This window comes from Mobula birostris, chromosome 22, assembly GCF_030028105.1.
Source record: "Mobula birostris isolate sMobBir1 chromosome 22, sMobBir1.hap1, whole genome shotgun sequence".
NCBI lineage: Eukaryota > Metazoa > Chordata > Chondrichthyes > Myliobatiformes > Myliobatidae > Mobula > Mobula birostris.
The window spans coordinates 30,727,994-30,753,689 of record NC_092391.1 but is presented as its reverse complement, the minus strand read 5'-3'; the positions used below and the strand labels follow the sequence as shown (position 1 = coordinate 30,753,689).

General features: G+C 37.8%; 1 protein-coding gene across 4 annotated transcripts in view; it reads left to right on the top strand.

Annotated features, from left to right (window-relative positions):
* Nucleotides 1-25,696, top strand: part of LOC140186350 (astrotactin-2-like) — a 1,795,681-nt gene that overhangs the window by 1,244,794 nt on the left and 525,191 nt on the right. For all 4 annotated transcript variants that reach the window (XM_072240512.1, XM_072240511.1, XM_072240510.1 and 1 more), the window contains one exon: nucleotides 2,691-2,956. In XM_072240512.1, the coding sequence (XP_072096613.1) occupies nucleotides 2,691-2,956 (266 nt within the window). The remainder of the gene's footprint in view (nucleotides 1-2,690; nucleotides 2,957-25,696) is intronic.

Below are 25,696 nucleotides of genomic sequence, written 5' to 3'. Positions count from 1 at the left end.
TTTCAACGGATGTATTTCTTAGTATGCCATGAAACTTGGTAACTTTTTGCTGGTAAAGCAAAGTATGACTTTGGCCATAGAATACTTGGTATATCAAGAGCTATGGATATTCTGATTTAACTCAAATTCAAGTTCACTTTGCATATTAACTCTCTACTTTCTGTACTACAGCTGCTCTATGTTAAGCAATGTCTCTTTTTTAAAACATTCTCAGCCTTGTTACCAATTCTCCATTGCCTTAGTCTTTGCTTCGTGAGCCTTGCAAACCTCCAACGTAAGTGCACTCCTCTATTTCCGACCTTTTGTTCATCCCCAGTTTTAATCACTCCATTAAAACTGATTAAGACATTATCAGTAATGTCTTCAGCTATCTTGCTCTTAAAATCCCTCCCTTAAACCTTTCTATATCTCTTCCTTAATTGCATTCATTAAATTCAATCCTTTTGAACTGACTATTATCCACTTGCCGTACCTGGGTGAGGGTTAAATTTTGTTTTGGTAAAGTATTCTTGAAGCAGTGTTCGACCGCCTTACTACACAGTTGATGAAGTCAGCGTAGACGTTCTATTTGCTATTCGCATATAACCCTGTGGTTTTCAACTGACTGCCTTTAATGTAGACCAAATTTGTATGCATGGATAGAAAGCTGAATATATATCTCAGTATTTCTAGCACATTGATCTGTTCTAAATTTGAAACCACAGAATCATTATTACTGGCTGATTTCTGCTTTAACTAGGCAAAGTGCTAAATCTTGGAAGATCATTACATTTTCAAATAATTCTTAATGGAGTCATTATAAACACAGACTTGAGGTTTAAAGTCTGAATCAATGTCATAACTTTGCAATTTACTTGTTAATTCTAGACTAACTGACGTCAAAGTTTTAATATAGAATAGCAACTTTGGTTTTACCGTATCCTTTTTCAGTCAGTCTTTCATATTAAGCCTACAATTATTTAATTTTATGTTTTTTGTTCTGCTTATAATAATTCTTCTTCCAACTCTTGTACAATGTTTTTAGCATTGCTGTTAAAATATCTGCAGAACAGTTGTCCACCTGAGCCCTCTAACCACTTACCTGCTAATTCCACTCTGGAGTTTTCTTCTTACGCAAAATTGACTAACATCTGACAGTGAGGTCCTGCCTTCTGAGCATAAGTCTCCACTGATCAGACAACCAGTTTGAACCATCTGTCAAAGCAATTCCGTGATTCTGGCATACACTAAAATATATTCAAGAGCTAATGAAAATTAAATCCATAGTTCCATAGTAGAATGATTTAACCTCTTGAAAAACAAAAAAAATTGAAAACAATCACGTACATTTGACACATACTTTTTACTCTGATGCGATTCTTCTCCATTCAAATTACTGTTCTTGTTCCTGGGACTGTTGTCAGCTGGCGCAGGTCTGTGGTAGATCCCTCAATGTAAGTGTTCTCTGCTTATGGCCATGGAGACTCTGGAGCACAATCAGGAAATCTGCAACCAATTGTCATGTGGAAGTGTAAGGCCTAATTTTCAACATTGTTAGGTATACTACCAATTTTTTGATTCATGGGCAGGGAGGCAAGCTGCTGCCTAAACCAGAGGAAGGGTGCTCTGCTTTCTGAAAGATCTTCATATTTAAGGGAATAGTAGGCCCCAGACAAGTGGTAGAGTGAAGAATCTAAGCAGCTAGGTGCTGACTTGTCTACAACCATCTCCAGTCATTGCACAGTGAAAAGTCAGGAACACTAACACACTCTTCTTGCACTAGTCACCATAAATTTATGTTCTTCAGTTTATTTTCTTCTGTATCCACTGGAAGCCATTGATATTGAGTTACATTCATTTATTTTTCATATCACAGAATCACTTTTTGATACTACATATTTTAATTTTACATTTATGCTAACATAAAACACAATCCACAATAGTACCATATCTGCACAGTGCATTCCACTGCTTTTATAAATCCGGCTAAATTTGCAAATTGTTATGTCAACATTACTTTGTCCATGTTACCATGTTTATTGTCCCACTATAGTTTCATCATCACCTCCCAATTGCCATAATTTGAAATGTAATTATAAACTATATTTATCGTCAAACCTCAGGTGAAAAGCAGTTTCAAATAAAGCCTGAAGGCACACACTCAACAATTCAGAAACAGCTTCTTCCCCTCTGCCAATTTCTGAATGGATATTAAACCCATGAACACTACCTCACTACTTTGTTATTTTTATTTTTGCACTACTTATATATACACACACATTGACTGCACTTCACCTTTTTCTTCTTTATTATTATGTATTGCACTGCACTGCTGCCACAAAGACAATAATTTTCAAGACATATACCGGTGATATTAAACCTGATTCTGAAAGGTGTAAGAAAATGCTTGGCAGTTGCTTTAGCATACAAATCATAGGAAATATTTTTTACACTGCTTCCTATACATCATCTCTCAGTTGAGTAAGTTTTAATACTTGTACTTTACTTAATTTGAAAATAACCTTACAACTTGTCTTTCTTCATATAACTACTGACAAATGAATACCTATTGATTTTTCATACAGCAGTCTCCAAGTTCAGTTGTGTAAAATCATGAACTGCCATATCACATTGAATTCCTCACCGCACCCTATAAATCATTCGCTATAGCCCATTTGCTTTAATATTTGTTTTTGTTTCTTTTCTTTCAGAAACAACTGAATTGGGAAACAAGAAGATAATCAAATCAATACCATTCATTTCCTATCTGTCAAGTTTACTGGGTGCCCAGATGCTGTCAGATGAACAACCTATAACTGGTGTGGAGATTGAGTGTGAGGAGAAAGGGCAATGCCCCTCTTCATGCCATCTTTGCCACCGACAAGGCAAGGATCAGACCAGTCCAACCCCTGTGTTGCTGGAGATTACCCGTATTATTCCACTCTACCACTTGATAGAAGGCAACATGACCAGGGAGGTAAGTGTAACAATCAGTAACAATCTCTTCCCACACAGAATTTATCTCCACATGAATAAGTAGCTGCAGTAAAACACACTAAACAATGCAAAAACTTTGAGAAAAACTATGTAGGATAGCTGATAAAAGATTATTATATTTTAAGGACTGGAGGTGAATTCTTAATAATGTTCAATTTACAAAAACAAGAAGTACATTAAAATGTGACCTGTTGCAGCAAAAGTAGCATCAGTATGGAATTCAACCACCAATAAGATCAAGTGAATGTGGAAATTTATATTTCTAAAAAATGTCAATTTTTTAGTTAATTGATGTCTGTGAAAGAATTAAGAGATAGTTGCCCTTTTTAAAACCATTGTAAGTCTGAATAGTTCCTTTTCTTTCAATCAATGTACTGTGTCTAAACTATTTAAGGATTGCATTCACTTAGTATTTTTACTGCAAACTGATAAGGTTCTGGAGGTTTGTCTTTTTTTACTATAATGTGCCATTACGTTACCTCAGCATTAAATTGAGACCAGTCTCAATTCTTTTAACTTAACTATCATGATTACCAAAGAGAGAAGTATTTTATCAAATTGGCCTAATTTGAGCTTGTAACCAATATTCTGATTTCATATGGTATTATTGATGGCAGTTCCCTGATTCATATTGGTTATTGCTAATGATTCCCCAAAAAAAGAAACAAGATTTTGTTTTGTGATTAAAACTTAGTTGACATTGCTTGATGTTCAGCAACTGGTAAAATGATGCTAGAATAGTTTTTTTTCAAAATGGTGGATGGGTGTTAAAAGCAGATACACCTTTGTTGACTTTACATAGCTGTCATTTTTATATCATGAATTGAAAAACTAAGACATTTGTTCTTTGTCATTTGTGTTACACATGGAATATATTGCAAGCTATGAGATGAACCCTGCTTTTAAAATTTTGTGGGATGGAATTCAATCTCCAGTTTCAAATGGGATCAAGGTTTGGAATAGGAATTCATTGATCAGTGTTGCCTCATTCTCCTTGAATGCAAATGGCTGAGGATGAATTTCTATCCACAGGTACTCATGAAATAAGACCTCACACATTTCATAGTGAATTATATCATAAAGCTGTTGTAAACAAAAATAAGATGTTCAGTTTGGTAACAAATATTGGCACATGGAACGTAGAAGATTGAGAGGAGATTGGATAGAGGAAGATAAAATTATGAGGCACGTAGACAGGGTAAATGCAAGCAGGCTTTTTCCACGGAGTTCGGGTGTGAATTCAACTGGAGGTCATGGGTGAAGGGTGAAAGGTAAAAAGTTTAAGGGAAATATGAGGGGAAATTTCTTCACTCAGAGAGTGGTAGAGTGTGGAACGAGTTGCCAGCACAAGTGGTGCAAGCAAGCTCGATTTCAACGTTTCAAAGTTTGGATGGGTACATGGATACTAGAGGTATGGATGGTTAAGGTTTGGATGCAGGTGAATATAGGCGATTTCAATGCTGATAGACTAGATGGGTTGAAGGGTCTGTTTCTCTGATGTAACTTTCTAGATTCCATATCTTTTATAAAATGGACATGTACTGTGTCAAATCTCTATGAATGACAAAAAAAAGCAAATGATAGACATTTTAACTGGATGATATTAGCAAAGTGATTTAAGTAAAACGCACCCCAAGTATTGGATCTTGTTGGATATTCCAGCATACTTCATCCATTTGATACACTGTTTCTCGATAGTACCCCACTGCTTAGAGTCACAAATGGCCATTTCTAGAATTATCCACTGTTGTATCAGACACTGTTGCTAGTTGGGTGTTGGTTAGAACTTCTATCACTGCTACTTTGCATTCAGTTAGCTAATGGTTCAGTTACCATAATTACAAGGAAACTTCCCACAGTACAGGCATTTCGAATGAGGTTGGAACTGAATAAAGTACAGATCCAGCTTTCCGAGATCATCTTTCTATTTTGTCATTAGTTAAATAAATATAATCTATAACATCAGGTTCCTTCTTCAACTTTTTTGCACCTATTAAATATAACTCTTCCTTACAGTATTGCTTTATTTTTTTAAACTATTAAAAGAAAACAACCAAAATTTGTGTTAACCAAAATTAGGGTTAGATTTTGCAAAAGACTTTTCACCTAAACTTTTGGATTATACATTGCTATTCACACAAGAAGCTTTGACAGTGATTCTGATGACAGATTATTGTTACTCTCTTTCCTTTCTTCCTTACTGTGAAACACGATTGTCAAGATTACATGACAACAGGCAGCTACTTTGAAAAGAAAGAGAACAATTAAGTGTGAGAATAAATTAAAGGTCACAGACTGAAATAAAGTGACTCCAAACATGTACTGATAAATCTGCAGGTTTTAAAAGAAGGTGAAGGTTAAAAAGTGCAAGAAGTTTGATTGTCTTGAGATGTTAGATAGCATCAGGAACCAAAAGAATGAAATTTGATTCAGCATTATTGAGTTACTGTTGTGGAAGTTTTTAAGCACACTGACAGTGAATCGATTATTTACTACTTTGGCCTGTGTTTATCACATTAAAAAGGAAACTGATGAACATAAATATAAATTTACATGCCTTTGACTAATAACTCCATCTGCCATAATTTTGGCTGGAGTAATCTGACAGTTTTCCAAAACCCATCAATAATTCTGATGTCACTTTTTCCTTGAGATTACTTAACATGTTGAACTAAGATAATTTAATTATCTAGAAAAATAATGAAACATAACATAAATGGGAGCCCATTTGAATGATGATCTCTGCTTTTGGGTTCTCACTGTTTAAAATCCTTTAATTCTCCTCAATGTTCTGACATTTCTGTCATGTCCCAAGCTTGATTCCCTCATCGATATGTCTACAACTTCCCTTGGAGCCTCTCTTGACCTCCTATAAATGTAAACAACCATCTTAGAAGCTGTCACTCCAGCTGTCCCATTTTCTTTACTGACCTTCTTGCATCATGGGTGAGATGGAAGTGATTTATGCCGGTGTTTTTCTTCCTGTCTCACCATGATTCTATTAGTGAAACATTTACTTCGGCACCTCTCTGAATCTTTCCTTTGAATCTAGTACATTTTTGGAGAAAATCTTTGCAATCCATGAGCTGATAGCAGCAACATCACACACTTGAATGACTGCCATGTGAACATTAAGTTCAGTTTCCAATATATTAACATTATAGGCAGGGTTATTTCTTTCATTCATTGTCATGTCGATTATCCCTTATCACCAACTAATACCATGCACTCTTATTGGATCATTTCTTCCTGCTCCACCCCCATCACCTCGCATTGAATATTTTCATTTTAAATGGTCCATCCAAGACAGTTTCACTATTTATCCCTCAATATTTATAACAATTAATTTATCATTCTTGTTGACTTCAAGCCTTCATCCCAGCCTATCTTGCACTTGTTATTTCCATCCCTTTTATTAATCAGAGCATTGAGTATAGGAGTTGGGATGTAATGTTGAAATTGTACAAGGCATTGGTAAGGCCAAATTTGTATTGTGTACAGTTCTGGTCACCAAATTATAGGAAAGATGTCAATAAAATTGAGAGAGTACAGAGAAGATTTACTAGAATGTTACCTGAGTTTCATCTCCTAAGTTACAGGGAAAGGTTGAACAAGTTGGGTCTTTATTTTTTGGAGCATAGAAGGCTGAGGGGGGACTTGATAGAGGTATTTAAAATTATGAAGGGGGATAGATAGAGTTGACGTGGATAGGCTTTTTCCACTGAGAGTGGGGGAGATTCAAATAAGAAGACATGAGTTGAGAGTTAAAGGGCAAAAGTTTAGGGGTAACATGAGGGGGAACTTCTTTACTCAGAGATTGGTTGCTGTGTGGAACGAGCTTCCAGCAAAGTGTTTAAGGCAGGTTCGATGTTGTCATTTAAAGTTAAATTGGATAGATATATGGACAGGAAAGGAATGGAGGATTATGGGCTGAGTGCAGGTCGGTGGGACTAGGTGAGAGTAAGTGTTCGGCAGGGACTAGAAGGGCCGAGATAGCCTGTTTCCGTGCTGTAATTGTTATATGGTTATACTTCCCTCTTTGACTCCTCATCATTACCTTAGCCTTGTCATCACTTTGGACTTTGCTGTGCTCATTGTGTCACTTTCCATGCTATGTCAACATCCCTCCCAAATGTACATCCCTCCAGCTCTTGTTCCTAGTCACATATCAGCTTGACTTGGAAATTTGAATAGGTTAGGACTTTATCAAAGGTCAAAGGTTCATTTATTATCAAAGTATACAACTTTGAAATTCTTCTCCTCTGGGTAGCTATGAAGCCAAGAAAGAAAAGAAGGCAGCACGACCATCAACCCCCAAATCCCTTCTCCCTGCCAAAAAAAATGACAAAAATGGAATAGGGACGGGCCGGCTGGTGGCGCAACGACATCGGCGCCAGACCCAGGAGCGGAGGTTCCCGGGTGCAAATCTAGTCGGGTCTGTCCCGAGTATGCTTTCCATCCGTGTCGGGTTGAGTGTCGAGATCGCAACTCGACCTCGTAAAATAAAAGGGAAAATACTGTGAAAATGTCTGTGTGAGGAGTGGCGCGCCACACAGTCTCTCTCTTGCTCAGCGCCTTGTAAAAGCCATGAAAAAGACATCATCACAGATGCACGCACGGATTCACGCACAGACACGCGGACACACACGGGCACACATACACGCACAGGCAGACACACATGCACAGACTCGCACACATGCAGGCATACGCCTAAAAAAATGGAATAGGCACATCAACCCCCGAATCCTTCCTTCTGCACAAAAAAATGAACAAAAATGGAAAAGGCAGATCAACCACCAAATCACTCCTCCCACACACACAAAAGAAAGATCGGGCAAAAAAACACAGAATATAAGAGACCGAGAAAGGTCTACAGCCCAAGTCCACATCCAAAACACAGAAAACCTGGGCAACACTCTTTGCCTCAAATGCATAGGTTAGGAGCAGAATGTCAGGAAAGTTGATAAGAATGTGGGGAGAAAAAATGCGACTAATATACGATAATATACAATTAGTATAAATGGATTGTTGATGGTCAGTGTGGAGGGCCTGTTTCCATGCTGTACCTCTCTATAAATTCATGACCTCATACCTGACTGTTTTCCAGTGTCCTGAGTAGAGAAAAGTCAGTCATGAACATTAAACATTGCAACAGCATATAAGAAGGAGTAGCTAAGAACTTTGAAGTAAAGTTAGTCACTTGCAGCCATTATAACTAATCTGTTCAGGTTAAACAAAGGTACCAGGGAATGTGGACAGATGACAAAATCTTGTGAGTTTTGCTAGGGGTCTTGGCCAAAAAGAAGTAAAATCAGTGAACAGGAATGAGACAAGGGCAGTAGAAGCAGACAAAGCAAATGTCTTTGTTCTTGCCATGTGGTCAAAGCAGTGGGGGCTGCCATTTTCTGAGACTGTTTGGTTCTTGCTCAGGGATAGCTTAATCAGAGCATTTTAAAGTGAACACAATGTGCTTCAGAGGCATAGAGTCATAGAAAACTAAAGCACAGATACAGACCCTTTGGCATCTAGTCCATGCCAAACTATTTAAACTTGCCTAGCCCCTTCAACCTGCACTGGAACCATAGCCCTCCATATCTCTCCCAACCATGTAACTATCCAAACTTCTCTTAAATGTGTAAATCAAAATGATATTCACCACTTGCACTGGTAGCTCGTTCCACACTCTGACCACCACCTGAGTGAAGAAATTTCCCCTCAGGTTCCCCTCATGATCCCTTTAAACATTTCACCTTTTTTTCAGTCCATTTTTTCTAGCTGGTCTAGACCCCACTGAATGCTCTGATAGTCTTCCTCGCTGTCCACTACACCCCCAATTTTGGTATCATCGCAAATTTGCTAGCCCAGTTTATCACACTATCATCAAGTTCATTGATAAAGATGACAAACAACAAAGAAACCAACACTGATCCCTACGGCACTCCACACGTCAGAGGCCTCCAGTCAGAGAGGCAACCATCTACAACCACTCTGTGGCTTCTCCCACAAAGCCAAAGTCTAATCCAATTTACCCCCTCATCTTGAATGCCAAGCGACTGAACCTTCTTCACCAACCTTCCATGCGGGACCTTGCCAAGTGCCTTGATGAAGTCCATGTAGACAACATCCACTGCTGCCTTTACTTCATCAACTTTCCTGGTAACTTCCTTGTAAAACCCTATAAGATTGGTCAGTTACAACCTATCAGGCATAAAGCCATGATGACTATCCTTATTCAGTCCCTGTCTATCCAAATACTCATATATCTGGTCCCTTAGAATACCTTCCAATATCTTTCCCACTACTGATGTCAGGCTTACCAGCATACATTTTCCTAGTTTATTCTTAGAGTCTTTCTTAAACAGCGGCACAATTTTAGCTATCCTCCAATCCTCCAGTACCTCACCTATCACTAAGATTGACTTAAATATCTTTGCTAGGCCCCCTGCAATTTCTGAACTTGCCTCCAGCAGGTCTGAGGGAACATCTTCTTAGGCTCTGCGGATTTTTCCACTCTAATTTGTCTCAAGAAAGCAAACATCTCCTCCTCTGCAATCTGTATAGGGTCCATAATCTTGCTCCTGCTTTGCCTCACTTCAACAGGCTCTGTGCCAATCTCCCGCGTAATTACAGATGCAAAAATATTCAAATTCTCCCCCATCTCTTTTGGATACATGCATAGGTTACCATTCTGATCTTCTGATGATCTGCTAAATCTGGGACCATTTCCAAATAAGAAACTGGTTATTTGGTTATGTAAAAATGGCAAGCTTGCAGAAAGAACATCCTGTGACTTGAAGTAGGCTGAGCCTAGTGTTTGGCTGGCCAAGCTAAGCTGGTTTGAATTTGTCTGTGTTAGAAAGAACAAACAAAATTATATGAGGTACAAGTATACTGTTTGGCTCCTTGGGCCAAATCCAATAAGAAGCTGATACAGGTCAGTCAGATGAGCCCGAACCAACAAAATTGATACATAACACATTCATCTCATAAGGGAAAAGATAAGAATGGAGGATTTCAGAATATAGGCAATGACAAATCTGGAGACCAACCACTGAAGAAGTGGATGACCCATGATGAAGCTATGGAAATTTCATCAGGATATAGAGGTACAATTGGTCAGTGTAGACTCTTTTTCCCAAGTAGTACCTTTTCTAATCTTTGACTTCAGAGAATGTCAGGGAAACTGATTGGATTGGAGTATAGGCATTTAACTTTGTATAATCACGTTTGTTGTTAACTAAACCAATAAAGGTATTCGTCAGTAAAAATAGATTCTCTCTGTGACTAACTTACCATTATGGTTGAGAGTTAATACCTGTAACAGGAGGCAAGAAAATTGGTACATATTTCCATAAGTCAGTAATCAGTTTCACCTCATTCATTAGACCAGTTTAGTGCATGTGTCGCCCTTTAAACAACAGTAGATTTATTCACATCTACATCTATCCCAGGATGTTTCCTATGTAGGGTGAAAAGTGTTTGAGGTTTGACATTGCAAAAGATATCAGTTACAGAGTCATGATCATATTAAACACAACAAATGTTTTGGGAAGTTCAAACTTTATCTTAGCAAGATAGTCCTAGCTTGGAGTATTTGCCAATTAATTTTACATACTGGAGAAAATCTTTCTTCTGAAGTTACCTAGAGGAAATGACTTCAAAATAGCCTCTAGAACTCCTGCCACAAGTGCACTAACTTGCAAAGATTACACCATTCACCTCCTTTGTAAAATTAAATATTAAATACTCTGAAAACCAGAACAAAAACTGACCTGAATGCGGTGACGTGCTTGAATGACATTCTTGTCCTCTTGATACTTCTGTTGAGGACTTCAAAAATTAATTTTGGCAGCTGTTGAATTTAAAGGGGATCTTGTTCAGAACTTCTGCGCAGCTTGGTATCAATGGATGACAATTGTGCAATGGAGTTATGACCTTCAGGGGGAATGTGGGTAATCAACGTATTCACCGTATTTCGTAGTGCTCCCTCTGCCATTTACACAGATCTTTCATTAGCTCTTGACACATAAACTGGAGGTTTTCACTTGCATTCTTGACTTTTGGCAGTACAGAGAGGACGCTGCAAATTTCAAGGAGGTTTTGAAGACATGTTGAATATTTCCTTCCTATTAAATTCTTCTCATGTGTGAGTGTGAAACAGAGTGCCTACTTTGGGAAACATGACATGGTCAAGGAGATCTGTAGAGGGAAATGGACAGGTGATGCCTTGGATGTGAAGAGGATGTTTCCTATGGTGAAAGAATCTAAGACCATAGGACACAGACTCAGTATAGAGGGGCGTACTTTTAGACCAGAGATGAGGAGGAATTTCTTTAACGAGAGGGTGGTCAATCTGGAATTCTCTACTACAGGTAGCTGTGGAGGCCAAACCTTTATGTATATTTAAGGCAGAGGTTGATACATTCTTGATTGGTCAGGGCATGATAGGATATGGGGAGAAGGCAGGAGATTGGGGCTGAGAGGAAAATTAGATCAGTCATGATGAAATGGTGGAGCAGGCAAGATGGGGCAAATGGCTTAATTCTGCTCCTATATTTTATGGTCTCATGGACGTCTCAGGCAGAGGCTCTTCATCAGGACTGAGATCTGGCCTGTTTTGGGAGGTTTGTGTTATGGCTTCAACTATAAATGATAAAAAAGAGCTGGAGTCTCTGTGTTAGGGATTTTCATCTTGGAAGGGACACTGATTTTGTTTCATTTATTCTGCCTGTAGATTTGGAGGGTTTTGTGAAGGTAGCAACTTTAGGTGTCTCCTCCAGGTAATCCAAGTCTCAAGCCCTCAGGAGGGCAGTAATCACCACTGCTGAGCTTGAAGTCTTGGTTTTCAACTATCAGTTTATTTAGATTGTCTGTACTTCTGCTGGTGCACTGAAGGAAATGGTAACCTTCTTCATTTATCTCTTCTTTCATCATCACTGAAAGGAGGAAAATAGGCCACATTTATCGGGGGCTCACAGTGGATATCTGGAATGTAGAACATAGAATGGAACAGCACAAGAACAGGCCCTTCAGCTGATGGTGTCTCTGCCAAACAGGATACAAAATTAAACTAAACTTATTTGTATAAGATCCAAATCCTCCATTCCTTACAGGTTTGTGTATCTGTCTAAATGCCTTTTAAGCACCATTTTTATATTTGCTTTCAATACCACCTATGGCAACCAATTCCTGGCACCTACCACTCTGTGTAAAATAGTTACTTCTCATATCCTCATATATAAAGTACCCAGGACATCTTCAAGGAGCAGTGTCTCAGAAGCCAACGTCCATTATTAAGGACCCCGAGCACCCAGGGCATGCCATTTTTTCACTGTTATCGTCAGGTAGGAGGTACAGAAGCCTGAAGGCACACACTCAGCAATTCAGGAACAACTTCTTCCCCTCTGCCATCCGATTCCTAAATGGACATTGAACCCTGAACACTCCCTCACTTTTTTAATATGTATTACTTCTGTTTTTGTACGATTTTTAATCTATTCAATATAAGTTTTTAATCTATTCAATATAAGTATACTGTAATTTATTTATTTATTATTATTATTCTTTTTCTTCTATATTATGTATTGCATTGTACAGCTGCTGCTAAGTGAACAAATTTCACGACACATGCCATGATAATAAACCAGATTCTGATATCTCCTTTAAACTTTTCTCTGCTCAACCTAAAGATGTATTATCAGATATCTGACATTTCTACACCGGGGGAAAATTTCTGATTCCTCTCTCTATGTATGACTTTCATAAGTTAACTATAATAGTTCAAGTTTCATGATAGTTCAAGTTTAATTGTCATTCTACTATACATGAATATCTGTGAATACAGACCCATGGTGCAAAATGCAATATCAACAATCATACACGGCTCAAGGTACGAGGTACAAGGGGCAGCTCATATAAGATGACAGTATAAATGCAGTAACTGAGAAACACATAATATAGCCCAAACGTAAGATGTTTTAAAAAGACAATAACACATTTGGTTGTCCCCATAGAAGCTGCTGTGTCCGAGTGTACTGCCAAATTACCTGAAGTTTATAAAGTATAAAGCTACATAAGTTATAGTTCCTACCTTAGGCTAGGACAGATGACTTAAAATGATGCATTAGTAACACAGTGAAGGAACTCAAACAGTAAACAAGTGCTAGGGATTAGCTCCAGGTCCAGCTGTGGCTCAGTAGAGTTGAGGCATGTGGAATGGAGAGCCAAGGTCAAGCAAAACCTGCAAAGTGGGTGTGGAGGGGAAAAATATGTTCCTCAAACATTGAGTCTGCATTTTCAGGCTCTTGTACCTCCACCCTAATGGCAGCAATGAGAAGTGGGCATGTCCTGGATGGTGACGCCCTTCAAGATGGATGCCAACTTCTAGAAACACCACCTTTTGAAGATGTCCTCAGTTATGGGAAGGCTAGTGCTCAGGATGGAGCTGGTTAAGTCTACAACTTTCTGCAGCTTTTTAGATCCTGTACATTGGTGCCTTCAAAGCAGCTGGTGATGCTGTTAGTCAGAATACTCACCACGGTACATTTGAAGAAATTTGATAGAGACATATCAAATCTTCTCAAGCTCCAAATGAAGTATAGCCACCTGCATGCTATCTTTGTGAGTGCATCAATATGTTGGGCTCAGGATAGATCCTCTAAGATTGAGAAGTGTATGGCAATGCAATTTGATAGAACAAATGAAAGGGTTGACTATTTTCTAAATGGAGATAAAATAGAGAAAATTGAAATGCAAAAGGACTTGGCAGTCCTTGTGCAGGATTCCCTAAGGGTTACTTTGTAGATTGAGTCTGTAGTGAGGAAGACAAATGCAACATTAGCATTAATTTCAGGAGGATTAGAATATAAAAGCAAGGATGTAATGTTGAAACTTTCTAGAACACCAGTGAGGCCTCACTTGGAGTATTGTGAGCAGGTTTGGGTCCCTTATCTCAGAAAGTATGTGCTAAAATTGGAGGGGGTTTAAAGGAGAAAATGATTCCGGGATTGAATGGCTTTTGATATGAAGAGCGTTTGATGACTCTGGGCCTGTATTCACTAGAATTCAGAAGAGCGATGGATGGCCCTTTGAAACCTATTGAATGGTGAAAGGCCTTGATGGAGTGGATGTGGAAAGGGTGTTTCCTATGGTGAGAGAGTCTAAGACCAGAGGACACAGAATAGAGGAGCATCCTATTAGAAAGGAGATGAGGAGGAATTTGTTTAGCCAGAGAGTGGTGAATCTGTGGAGTTCTTTGCCACAGGCAGCTGTGGAGGCCAAGACCTTATGTATATTTAAAGCAAAGGTTGATAGATTCTTGACTGGTCAGGGCATGATGGGATACGGGGAGAAGGCAGGAGATTGTTGCTGAGAGGAAAAATGGATCTGCTGTGATGAAATGGTGGAACAGACAAGATGGGCCAAATGACCTAATTCTGCTCCTATATCTTATGGTCTTATGGTCTTAAACTGATATGAATAAACTATATTTTTTGAAGTAAGAAATATATGGAAGATGATGCTTGTCTTGGGAACGTTAAGTCTAAGATTTGTACTCTTGTTTACTTCATTCAACAAGTTGCTGATACTTGGAAACCAGCCTCTGAATGTGTGCAAATACAAGTTCTGCTTATGTGCTAGCTTGTAAGTGAGGTTGAGATGACCATGGTTCTGTTGTGAAGTCAACATAGACTGAACAGTCTCATGTTAGTCTACCAGTAAGGTTCCACCCTGCTCAAGCCTTTGCTGGAAGTGAGATGCAGCATTGTAGAAGGAGACAAAAATATAACAGGATAATAATAATGATCTGAACTAAAATCAGCTTCCTTGATCCATTAGGTATGATTATTATTTGCACGATAATCTATATTCAACAACCATTTTCAGAAGCTTTATGCAATGTTTCATAAGAAAAAAAGTTCTAAAGTGATCGACAAATTCATTTGTCCAGGGTTGACTGCAGCATTTTGTAACAGTGCTGCTCGAAGAATCAAACAAAATGATTCTGAATTTTAATTTTTAACTGAGCTGATATATTACAGTGGCAATAACGTATCTTTAAATAACTGATCATGCATAACTATTTACTATTACTGATGGACACACCTCAACTAAAAATATTTCAAAATATATTTTCTTCTGTTGCACATGTTGCCCATTTAAAAAATATATAAAGATTTACTCATAACATGCATTTAATATATCAGTGATATGTGAGTAATACTGTAAATATATTGTTTTATTAGACATTCTTTGTTGTTTAAATAATTCATTATGGTTATATGTACAAAGTACATGAATGGCATAAGTCATTACACCACCACGTCACTTAAACTAAAAACAAAGTTAGACCTGCTCTTCAGGCTCTGTGTTTCCTTTCAGTTATGTAACCCTCTCACTGGGCTCATATGCAAACTTGGCTCGATAGCTAACTTGGCTAAGAGCCACATGACTCAACGATGAGAAGACCACCTTTCATAAACAATATACCTCTATTGTTGGTATCATCTGGGGTTCAACCAAACGGGAAATTTGTGATGTTCCGATGAAATAAACCTCGATTTGAGCGAATACTCATATGCAATTATCGGTTGGCAAGAAATAAAAGGTCGTACACCGCATAAAATTATCAAGAAAGTGTGTTTACCATTTTCAGCTTTATCAAACAGTTAATAGGAAAAAATAGAAAAGAAAAGAGCCCATTACAGTTAAACCAGTTCAATGTGCACATAACCATTGGAGCTCATACTGGAGTAAGGAGGTATGGAGGCCCAGGTCTTGAAGCTTATTGATTAGTTTTGAGGGATAATGGTGTTGAATGCTAAGATGTAGTTGATAAATAGAATCCCAATGTATGCACCTTTGCAGTCCAGATGTTCCATGGTTGAATAAAGATCTAATGAGATGGAGTCAGTTGTGGACCTGTTGTGTCAGTAGGCAAATTGGAATGAATCCAAGTCACTTCTCAGGCAGGAGTTGGTATGTTTCACCACCAACCTCTTAAAGCACATTTTTACTGTGGATGTTAAGTGCTGCCAGACAATAGTCATTGAGTCAGGTTGCCACGCTCCTCTAAGGCATCGGTTCAATTGAAGCCTGCTTGAAGCAGGTGGGTACTTCAGATTGCCAGAGGGGTTAAAGATATCGGTGAACTCTCCAGCCAGTTGATCAGCACGTGTCTTTAGTACTCAGCCAGGGATACCGTCTGGGCCAGATGCTTTGTATGCGTTAACGTTCCTGAAGGACTGAAATTACAGGATCATCAGGGGCTATGGGAGTTTATGAAAGTTCTTCCATATCTTGTCTGTCAAAGTGAGAATATAAGGCAGTGTGCTCTTCTGGAGAAAAAGCCTTGTTGTCACCTATATTGTTTGGTTTCACTTTGTAAGAGGTAATAGTATTCAATTTTTCAAATAACTTTCCTTGAAGTTCGTAAATGGGACTGATGTAACTGATGTAACTAAAAAAAGTAACTGATGGGATGTTGATATTAAGTAATGAAGTAACATCATGATAATGTTGACTGGAAAGTTCAGTATTTATATATTTAAGGCTTGTTCATGAATAAAATTTATTTTGAAATAAGAAATAAACAGCACAGTTCATGTGGGGTCCAAGAGTGGGAGAAAATGAAACCTGGAAGCAGGGAGTGATAGAAAGGATGGGATCCACTTTTGAATGCGCAGATTTAAATGTGTTAAATATATGAGAAAGATCTGGTAGTGGCACAGAGGCCCCTTTATCCATGCCGATAGTAATTTTGTAATGCTGGAAGTAATCAGGCTTGGCATTCTACTGGGTCATTGAGGTACCCGAGTGAGAGTGAAAATAGTGCCAGAGTTTTAGTGGGCAGATTGCCTCATTGATTGGAATGATCGGTTTTTGTGTAAATGACTAAAAAATAATTTGAAAGGACAAAGCTAAACAAAAGTGACATAAGGAAAAGTCGAGAATGTGAGCCTGACAAAAGATCCAGAGTGGTTGCGTGGAGAAGGCTGGGGCTCAAGGGGGGAGTTTGAAGAGCCTGCCAGAATCACATTTTCTGGAATTTTGCTTGATTGCCTCTGGAGGTTGGAGACTGTTTATGCAAAGCACTGATTAACAAAATTTCAACACTGTGGGGTCAGGTCCATCACAGAGAAGATCTTTCCTGCATAGATTATTGCTGAACTGAACTTGTTGAATTAATTGCTTATTTACATTCCATCTTCACTGTGATTATTGGTATGATTCCATGCTTTTTGTAACATTATCACTCATCTATAATCTGCATCCTACTTTTGAATCACACACGAGTGAGAGGTACTATATTTAAAAGCATGTGAACTTAAAAAAATTTAAGAGCAAGAGTAGGCCATCTAGCCCGTTGAGCATGATCTATCCTTCAGTGAGTTCTTATCTTGGCATCAGCTACACTTTCCTGTCTGTCCCCCAGAATCTATGATTCCTGTGTAGACCAAAAATATGCTTGTCACTGCTTTTCTTCTTTGTCTTTTGGCATTTGAGTGATGCTATATCTTTTTTTTCATCCACTTTAACTTTTTCTTTCTTGCTCTTATTGATTTTATTTCTCTGATTGTTTTATTTTGCTTTCCACAATTAAAAACTTTGTTTTTTCCTTCTGTTACTATGCCAAGATTTTATTTCTAAGACCCAACACTAAGGAGAGAATGTGGATGAACAGTTGCTAAAATGTTCACTAAGTATTGTTCAATCGGGCGTCTTTGCTGTATATATCAAGAGAAGACTACAAGGAGTGGGGTGAGTTGAGAGTTAAAACCGAGTTGCAGATAGTGCTTCTATTCTGCAAAATGTTCAACTTCCCTTTTCTCCATTTATTTCAACGTTAGTGAAAATTGCGTGTTTTCTTGTAAGGACTTCCATGTCTCAGTATTTACCCTGTGAGCATTTCAGGTGTTTCCCTACAAGCTAAAGTGTTCCCAGATAAATCCCATTCAGGGTGGGACAATGCCATTTCATTTTTATATGATGTCAGCTTCTCATCATGTCTCTAAATTGTATTTGTCTTCAAAGTTCAAAGTAAATTTATTGTCAAAGTACATATATGTTGTCATGTACAACCCTGAGATTCGTTTTCTTGCAGATATATAGTAAATCCAAGAAACACAATAGAATCAATGGAAGACCCCAGCCAAAAGGACAGACAAGCAAATAATAATGATAAATAAATAAATAATAAATATCATGAACTTGAGATGAAGAATCCTTTAATGTGTCCATAGGTTGTGGGAACTGTTCAGTAATGGGGTGAATGAAGTTGAGTGAAGTTATTCCCACCATTCCAAGAGCCTAATGGTTGAGGGGTAATGACTCCTCCTGAGCCTGGATGTGTGGACCCTATGGTAAGGTTGTATTCTTGTACAATTTCACTTTGGCTAGTAATCAGGAAGTAAGTACAGGAGCTTCAAGTCTCACACCACCAGCTTCAGGCACAGTTATTATCCCTCAACCAATAGGCTCTCGAACCAGAGGAGTTTACTTCACTCAATCTCACTTACCCCAACACTGATCCCACAATTATGGACTCACTTTCAAGGACTTTTCAACTCATATACATGTTTGCATTGTCATGAATCCTTCAGACCAGCGAGAGGCGCCGGTTAGCAGCAGGTCTTGATGCATTGGAACATCATTTATTTGAGTTTATTCAAGTTGTTTAATGACTACTTTTATCATTAATCTGTCACCATGTTTTTCATGATGCTCGTTATGTGCACACAGTTTCCTTATGCTTCTTGTTTTTAAGTGATTAGTTTTTGATTTTAGTCTGAATGGGTTTCCTGTGTTTATGTTCTATTTACGAACCAGCTCTCATTGCTGAGCTCTAGATTCGAGTTCTCTGTGAACTGCCTTTCTGTGTGCTCAAATCCCAAGTATGTGAGCTCTTAGTTTTATCTTTCACTGTATTATTCTCTGAATAAATCTTCATCGTTAATTTCTAATATCGAGTCCTGAGTTTACTCTACACCTGTGTCTGCTCATTTGAAGATCGTTATATTTATTGCTTATTTATTTACTTATTGTTATTATTATTATGTTTCTTTTCTTTTTGTATTTGCAGAGGTTGCTGTCTTGTCCACATTGATTATTTATCCATCTTTGTGCTGTGCAGATTTTCATTGATTCTATGGTGTTTCTTTCTATGTACCATGAATGCCCACAAGAAAATGAATCTCAGGGTAGTATACGTGCTTTGATAATAGATTTGTTTTGTAATTTGAACTTTGAAGAAATAAAAAGGAAATATTGTATCTTATCTATCAGTACTAAACTAACACACAAGACTCCTTCTCACATGTTACATGATTGCTTTTATATATTACTAATTTATTCATTGAGAGGTACTGCAAGGAAATAGGACATTTGACCCACAGAATACTTGCTGATTGTTAAGCATCCATTTACACTAATCTTATTCTAATCTATTTTAATCCCCCCACATTCTCCTCAACTTGCCCCGAGATTCTATCAGCCACGTAAACAGCCGGCACTCACTTATAGAACAGTGACCAGTTAATCTAACAGTATGCAAGCCTTTAGGTGCATAGGGAGTACGTAGAGCACGCAGAAGAAACCCACATTGTCACAAGGAGAGTGTGCTAACTCTACAGAGACAGCACCCAAGAATAGGATTGAGCCTAGCTTACTGGAACAAGGAAGCAACTACTTTACCAGTCATGACATCTAGAAGTACACTCCTCCCATGTTATTATGAGCATCAAGGCTGTTTCCAGTCAGGGAGTTGCTTCTGTACATCCTGACCTAGCATGGACTTAGAGCAATCTGAGGGAGATTTATTAAAGCATTGTACAGCGTCCCGAAGGGTGATTAGTTCGGTTTAATAATTTGCAGAGAACCTGAGGACAGATGTTTAAATTTAGTAAAATAACAGCCTTACAGGATTATTGACAGCTCTTCTTTATGCAAAGAGCATTGAAGAAACAAAATATATCGTCAGCTAATGAAGTGAATGCACTTCATTCCTTCAAGAAGATTTGGTCTGGGTCTTGACAAAGGTAGAGATAAATAATGCGATTAAGATTGTTTTGTCACTGTGATTCCCTGGGATAGTTTTGATTATCTGAGGAGCTTTGAGAAGAAGTTTCCTAAGAATATTTTCACTCTCAGCTTTTCTCCTTACATCTTTCTCTGCCTCTCCCAAGAAACTGCTTAGGAAGGGTTTAGGAAAAGATGCGGAGATGCAGAAAAGGGAGGGGAAATTCTTTAGTCATGACACCTTGGCTGTTTATGTGGAGAATGGGTCAGGCCTATAGATCACCTAGTCTTTGCATGCTGGCCAGTTGTGTAAATGTGTAAACAATGCAATTTGATGTGGGTCAATAGATTGCTAGAAAATTGACAGAGAGTTAATCGTCATTGTTAATTCATTACCCACTCTCTTCTTCTTCTGAAATAGTCACTCAGGATTGAGAAATGCTTGTTTCCATGCCAATTCTATGGGTTCTGATGTGGCTTATGTGGCCAATGGAATTGTGGACTCTTCGGTAAATGGGCAGTTCCACTTCTTTGGCTACGAGGGGTGATTGATAAGTTTGTAGCCTAAGGTAGAAGGAGTCAATTTTAGAAAATCGAGCACATTTATTTTTCAACATAGTCCCCTCCTACATTTACACACTTAGTCCAGTGGTCATGGAGCATACGGATCCCTTCTTTGTAGAAGTCGGCATCTTGGACCTCCAGAAAGTGGTCCACAGCAGGGGTGATTGATAAGTTCATGGCCTAATGTAGTAGGAGATGAGTTATTAACTTCAAACATTCTGCATAATCACTCAAAGAGTTGAACTGCACGTGCATGTAATGAGAACTGTATAAAGGATAGTCATGTAAATTGGTACTTTATACCCTTCATGATTGTGTTGAAATCAATGTGAAACAACACATATTTAGCAAGGTTCAGCCTGGACCACAGAACTGGAATAACAGGTTACTGTTTACAGAATGATCATTAGTTAAAGGGTAAGTAGTTGACTTAAGTGAAAAGACATAAGTCAATTTTTTTAAACAATCATTGAATTGAAAAGGTCACAAAACATCCTTAAACATTCACAGCATTAAATACCATGGAAATTATATGGACACTTATCATTTGTTTTCAAAAGTGCTCTATTTATACTCTGTGCTAAAATCCTTCAGCAGGGCCCCCATTTCATCTCTTTCAATTCATTCCTCAATCCTTTGAAGTTGAATTCCTTAAGTAATATAAACGTATTTTAGTCCTGTTACTTCACTGATCTGATTTCCAGATAATCTTGGACATAATTTTGAGTATGTTTACACAGTGGTTAGAATTACTAGCTAGCCAAAGTAGAGGAATGGAAGCAACCACAAATTATGTCCCTTTTGAGATACCACTGATTGTCAGGTAAGGTGAGTTAAAAGTATTAATAATTGCAAGATTACCAAACTTCCGCAGGTCACATGGAATCTTTATTATTTTGCACTTGAAGTTCAAGTTCAACCTTATTTTCATTCAAATGTGCACATGTACAAATCAAAAAATGTTTCTCCTGACCAAGTTGCAAAACACAGCACATAAAACTAACGCACGATACATAAAGTAATATTACTACAAATAAATTAACAAATAGTAAAAGATTTTGTATTGAATATTCCACATTGTCTCCATTTATCTCACATGTTCAAAGCCTTCTCTGCCTCGTGAGTTAGTGAATTGTGCTGGTAACATATTCTAAAGAGTTAATTTATTAAACGACAGGCAATAATGGCATCATCGCAATTTGAAGAAGTGTTAATTAGAACTGTCAAGCATTTCCTTTTTTCTGTGAACTGGTCCCAGGATAATCAGTAATATAAACCACTGCCTCAAAGTCATTTGTTTTAAATAGAATTTCTGTGGAGATATTATCTCATTATTTTTTTAAAGACTGTTGATGAACTTTCTGAGCAGTGAAGAAAGTATGCTGTCTGAAACCACTTGTCTGCTTACCTGGTGGTTGGGACAATATTTAGAATAAAGACTATTTTCATCTGATAGAATAAATTGCAAGCAGCTCAAAACACTTGAAGAAAAACACCAATCCTATCTCCAAGTTTGCCAGAAGAGTAAGTGAACCAGGATCAATATACTTTCCCAGACCAATGTCCCCAGCATTGAAGCCCTACAACAGACAGCCACAACAGACCCACTTTAACGTGGAAAGAGGTTACCAAATGGAAAGCGGGAAGGTTCAAGGACATGTTCAAAGCTCATTTGAAAAAAGCACGACATCGCCGCTTGTTCCTGGGAATCAATTCTATCCCACCGATGCCAATGTGCCCTTTCATTCCTAACCTATTCAATTATGCTGTCAAAAACAGTGACAACTCATGAATTAACAAGGCAGCATATAAAAATAATTATCTTTTATTCAATTGAAAAATTCTATGCCAACTGATTTCATATAGGCTTCTGAAAGTACATATGACAAATTAAACCAATTACCAATTACAATGTTGGTAATTGGTAAATGGTTTTATGTTGTCATATGTACTGAGAGTCAATGAATTACATTGTGTATATGCCACCTAGAAAGATCTGTCCATACATAAGTACATCTGGGAAGTACAGAAGAGAACAAATAGCAGTGAAAACGGTGTTATACTTACAGCAAAAGTGTAAAGCCATGTTGAAATTGATTGCAAGATCAAGAGTTCATATTTATTGTGCAAGAAGTCTATTCAAGAGTCTTACAGCGGTGGGATAGAAGTTATCCTTGAGCCTGGTGTTATGTGTTTTCAAGGTCTTGTATCTTCTGCTTGATAGAAGAGGAGGTGGAAGAAGTTGTTTTCAGATTTTTGAGAACATATCAATCTCCCATTGGGATTGTTCTTTATCCTCTTGCTCTGTACCTGCTATAATCTGACATGAGTTATTTCTCTCCTATTCCTTCAACAGAGTCTGCAGGAAGTTCAAGTAATCTACTGGTGTTCAGTAATCTTGGAATGACTGATATTTTGCATCACCCTGTTCAATAGTCCTCAATTGAATGTGATTGTTTGTTGCTTCTAGTGCTCTACACTGACTGTATTGAACTATGCTCTAAACTTCTGTTGAATATTATCTGGCTACCAATCTCAGAAATGGAGCAGAACAAAATAACTCGCAAACTCCCAGTTCTTTGATTGTGCTTCTGTGTTTCCCATCCATGCCACCCACCTTTTCCGTCCTTCCAGAACCAACATTAATTAATATTTTTTTTCCTTGGGAAGGATTCTTTGGAGTGTTTGCTATGTAAAAGCAATTAGTTCAAACAATAAGTCTAAACCTTCTTCACATTTTATAGTAATATTTTAACATGTGTCTGAAAATGTGAACTTTTGTCAAATAGGTATATGAATAAAAGCAAATCAGTATAATTTTCCTTTGAGCAATCAAGGGGAAGGGAGATTTTTGAACATGCTTAATCGCATTTTGTTTTATTCTTGATTAAAAAAAAAGTTACATCTGTAGTAAACTTGTTTAAAGTTCCCATATGAAAAGTACAAATCACAGCAGAGCTAATCTGAAGGCATGTGCTTTGAATTAGAGACTTCTTTTCAGATAAATTAGTGGAAAGAGTATTTTAGCATTAAAAGTTCAACTAATACTTCTATAAAAATCTGAAACTTTCAGGTTTGATTGACTAAATAATGCTTTTGGAAATCACATAACCATGAAATAATATGTTAATAGTTAACTGAAGGTTTAAATACATTTAATCAAATCAAAGTGTGTCAGTAACGGCTTATGCCTGAAATAAAATCACATGACCTCCAAATGTTTGGGTTGAAGTCCTGACAGACAGACAGGAATGTGATTGTGGAATCATTTTAGGGAAGCTAAGCACAGCAGAGCTCAATTCACACCATCCTGCACTCTCTCAGTCTGCTTGATATTTACCGATAACATTTATTGACAGAAGTTTTGTAGTATATTGTACACACCTTTTTTGAATTAACAATTCTGCCTGTTGCTGTGCACATGGAAGACTAGAGCCTGGAGTTTCCTCAACAATGGGTGAGGTGTGGTAATTATACGCTGTGACAATGGCTATTCTGATCATGATCCTGCTGCTGAAAAATTTAGTGATATCATTGACCCAAGGCTCTTGTTCACATTCTTTCTCACCCTTCACCATGACAAAATTCCCACTCCAAGCCAGTATTAGAGTGGAGCTGTGGACTGGATGGTAACAAGGGAGGAGACTGCCAGGAACTGGGTGTTTGAGGAGTTGGGATCAGGTGGATATCGGATATTTTTCTGTACATAAGAGCATATGAATTAGAAGTACAAGTTGTCAAATCTGCTCCATCATTAAATATGGTAATGATTAATCTGATCAATGACAGCAACTTTGCTATTTTTTCCTGCAGCCCAGAAATTTAGATTTTCTTGCAACTATGCGACTAAGTCCCTTTTTCATTTTAAGATTTTCCACTAGTTCACACTTAGCCCCCTAAGCTCAAGGGACTGCAGTCCTGATTGTCTTTAGAGTTTAATGCTTTATTCTTATACCAGGTAAAGTTCTGGTGTATCTGAAATGAGCATATACGGAAGCACTGGATCAAAGTTCCTTCCTGAGGTATGGTACTCAAAACTGAATGTATCATTCTAGATGAGGGTTTGTCCAAGATTGCACAAAGAAATAATCTTTTCCTCACCTTTGCATTCCAAAGACATTTGAATTCTAATAGTCTTGTTGACTATCTTTTTTCTGTGTTGTAGGTTTTGTGATTTGTGCACATGGACATTCGAAATCTCTTTCCACATCCACTGTAGAAAACAAGACAAACGCATTTGTAATTTTTGATCCACAGTGGATGACCTCACAGTTAAACTTCACTTGTCACTGTTTATCCAAGTTCTCAATCTCCTTTCATCACTCACAGGATTCCAGAAGCTAGCTTTCAGAAAATAATCTTAAATAATCAATCACCTTTCTGATATGATCAATCATCTGAAAGAAAAAAAACATTAAAGCATACCTGAAGTCATGCTGTTGGTGTGCAGTGCAGTTTTGCTCTTAAGATGGTGAGCTTTTTTGTATTAAAATTGCAGAAATATCTACTTCTCATTCATCTTAAGATTGATTCATTTCTCACTCTGTACCTGAAAGCAAAGTTTCTAGGTTGCTGAGACTGTATTTTGCTGAATTGTGATCTCTAATCCTGAAGGTGATCACACAGTCTCACCAAACAATGGCTTTTGTATTTCCATGTCTAAATGTGAAGGATCCATGTCACAGTTTTGCTTGTTGTACAACTCTTTTAGGGACACCACCAATACCTCATTAAGAAGTGCTGAAGTAATTATTGGTCCGTCGTGAAGCAGTGTCACAGGTGTACTGATAAAACATTATTAAATAGTTCATTTCTGGATCCTGGATTGTACATAGCACCCATTTTAATTTGGATGGCATGTATACAACAGCTGACCAAGATTGATCCATCTGTTTTATGTGAGTCATCAAGTTCCTTTTCCTGACTCCAAGATCTACACTTCTTTCATTTTTGCTGATTGGAAAATGCCTCTGTGTTCCATATTTGTAACTGAGAAATTAGCGGAGAAAATTTACCTCCATTGAACCTTGCCATGAGCGTAAAGCTGATGACTGTTCCGGGACAAAAGTAAGACAAATTAAGCAATGAGTGTACGCAGTCTTATAAAATAAATCTTCCTCAAAAGTTTTGCCCAGGCTTG